The sequence below is a fragment of the Anneissia japonica genome, unplaced genomic scaffold (assembly GCF_011630105.1).
Source record: "Anneissia japonica isolate Jap-2015-1 unplaced genomic scaffold, ASM1163010v1 scaffold2722_len12104_cov187, whole genome shotgun sequence".
Lineage (NCBI taxonomy): Eukaryota > Metazoa > Echinodermata > Crinoidea > Comatulida > Comatulidae > Anneissia > Anneissia japonica.
In genome coordinates, this window is record NW_022737420.1 from 10263 (window position 1) to 12050 (window position 1788).

Sequence of the window (1788 nt, forward strand, 5' to 3'; positions counted from 1 at the left end):
CTTGATCGATTGTCTTCCAACTTTGAGTATGTTATAACTGAGACAATTCTCTTTCATATATTTCACTTCTTTTTACATTTTGATGACATCATCATGGTCAAAAAAATTGTTTTTTCTGACCCCCACATCTTTCTTTCCTCAAAACGTTGATGAGCCCATATCATCTTAACCATTCGTCATTTTTGAATCATATTAAGTGAGCATAACTCAGGTCAAGGTTGAATGTCATGTACCTCAATTTTCCGTTCGCGCTTTTAAGCGTGCACGTACGCGTGCGTCAAAATTTATATATACTTAAAACCATATATATTTTTAATCAGTTATTGCTCCTTAGGATGAAAGGTGACCCCCAATTTTTATTACATATTCTGAAAGCTTGTGAGTTGTAGATATGATTTTATAGATCATTATGGCTGATCGGACATCGTGACATCATCACATTGCCATCTGAATTTTAAAAAAACTGAATTATTATATATGATAAATATTATGAATGATAATATTAGTTACTCACCAACAGGCGTTTGTCAATGAGAGTTGATGCATATATCTCATGAGTGAACATTTCGTGACATTACCATGCGCACGTGCGTCGTGGCGTGCGAATACGCATAAGTAAATCTTTTAAAATGCTTCAAATTCTTTTTAAAAAATGAATTAGCGTATACTTTGGGCCATTTTCAGCATTTAAAAATTGTTCAATCTGCACCGTGCACACTTCCTCGAGGGTCAAATTGCGGCTGATCACCTAACTCGTCCTCAGTGACGAGTTCAAATCTAGTTTTAATTTTAATTGGTGATTTGCTTCCCTAGTGGATCATCTCTTGTTATTGTCAGAGATGATCTTTTTATTTTTTCTTTCTTGCGATTTTTGTGCGCATGAGCATGAGCTACATACATGACACGTTTGCTTTGGTCTGGAATATTCACAATAAGGTTTTCAATGTGCTCAATCTTGTGTGACGTCATCCACACGCAATTTTGCGTTTTTACATTATCGATCATATCTTACTAACCAATTGTCATTTCTAAATCATATTCAGTGGGCATAAACTTCAGGTCAAAGTTGAATGTCATGTACCAAAATATTTCGCGTGCCCATAATAACAAAATAGTACTAGCTTCACTTTTTTCAGAACTTATTGGGAATATTTTAATTCATCTCTTTACATTTAAACATGTGATGCTAAAAAACAAATCACTGTATTTCTATTTCCAAAATATTTCCATTTCAACACAATTGCATGTAATTTGTTTGTCCGCTACAAGAGTAAAACTTGCCAGTAAGTTAAGCTAGAACATGTCAGGAATTGGCAGGTGTACAAATGATACAATAAAGGCGTTCGAAAAATGAAGTGATTATATTTTGGTGTCCATTATGGACAATTCAAAGCAAAACGTTGCAGATCCGATATCTCAAAAACTAAACAACTCACCTAAATGAAACTTTTGCCTTTAATAGTGTAAATATTTATTTGGTGGGGTCTATATCCACGGTTTGCCTTTCGCTTGATATTTTGAGACTTATACTGTACTACCTTAAAAGCAAATATTGTATTGTAAAATTGTACAGCAGGCCTACAAATTATCAATTAACAGATGGACTGGCCTATAGACGAATTCCGTTTACTTTTATTCTCGCCATTGCATTGCATATTTAAAATTACTTAAAAATTACAAAAAAAAAAAAAAAAATTTAATATTAAATAAACATTTTAAAAATGACTGAAAGTTTTATACAAAATGTATAAAAATTTGCACTAGTTACAAGTCAAAAAGTTGAAAAGA

At 32.7% G+C, this 1788-nt stretch overlaps 1 protein-coding gene across 1 annotated transcript in view; it reads right to left on the reverse strand.

Moving 5' to 3' along the window:
- Window positions 1-565, reverse strand: part of LOC117117339 (syntaxin-16-like) — a gene marked incomplete at its 3' end in the record, with an annotated part of 9016 nt that extends 8451 nt beyond the window's left edge. Inside the window, exon 1 of the mRNA XM_033261612.1 lies at window positions 515-565. Coding sequence (XP_033117503.1) covers window positions 515-565 — 51 coding nt within the window. The remainder of the gene's footprint in view (window positions 1-514) is intronic.
- Between the last annotated feature and the right edge of the window lie 1223 nt (window positions 566-1788).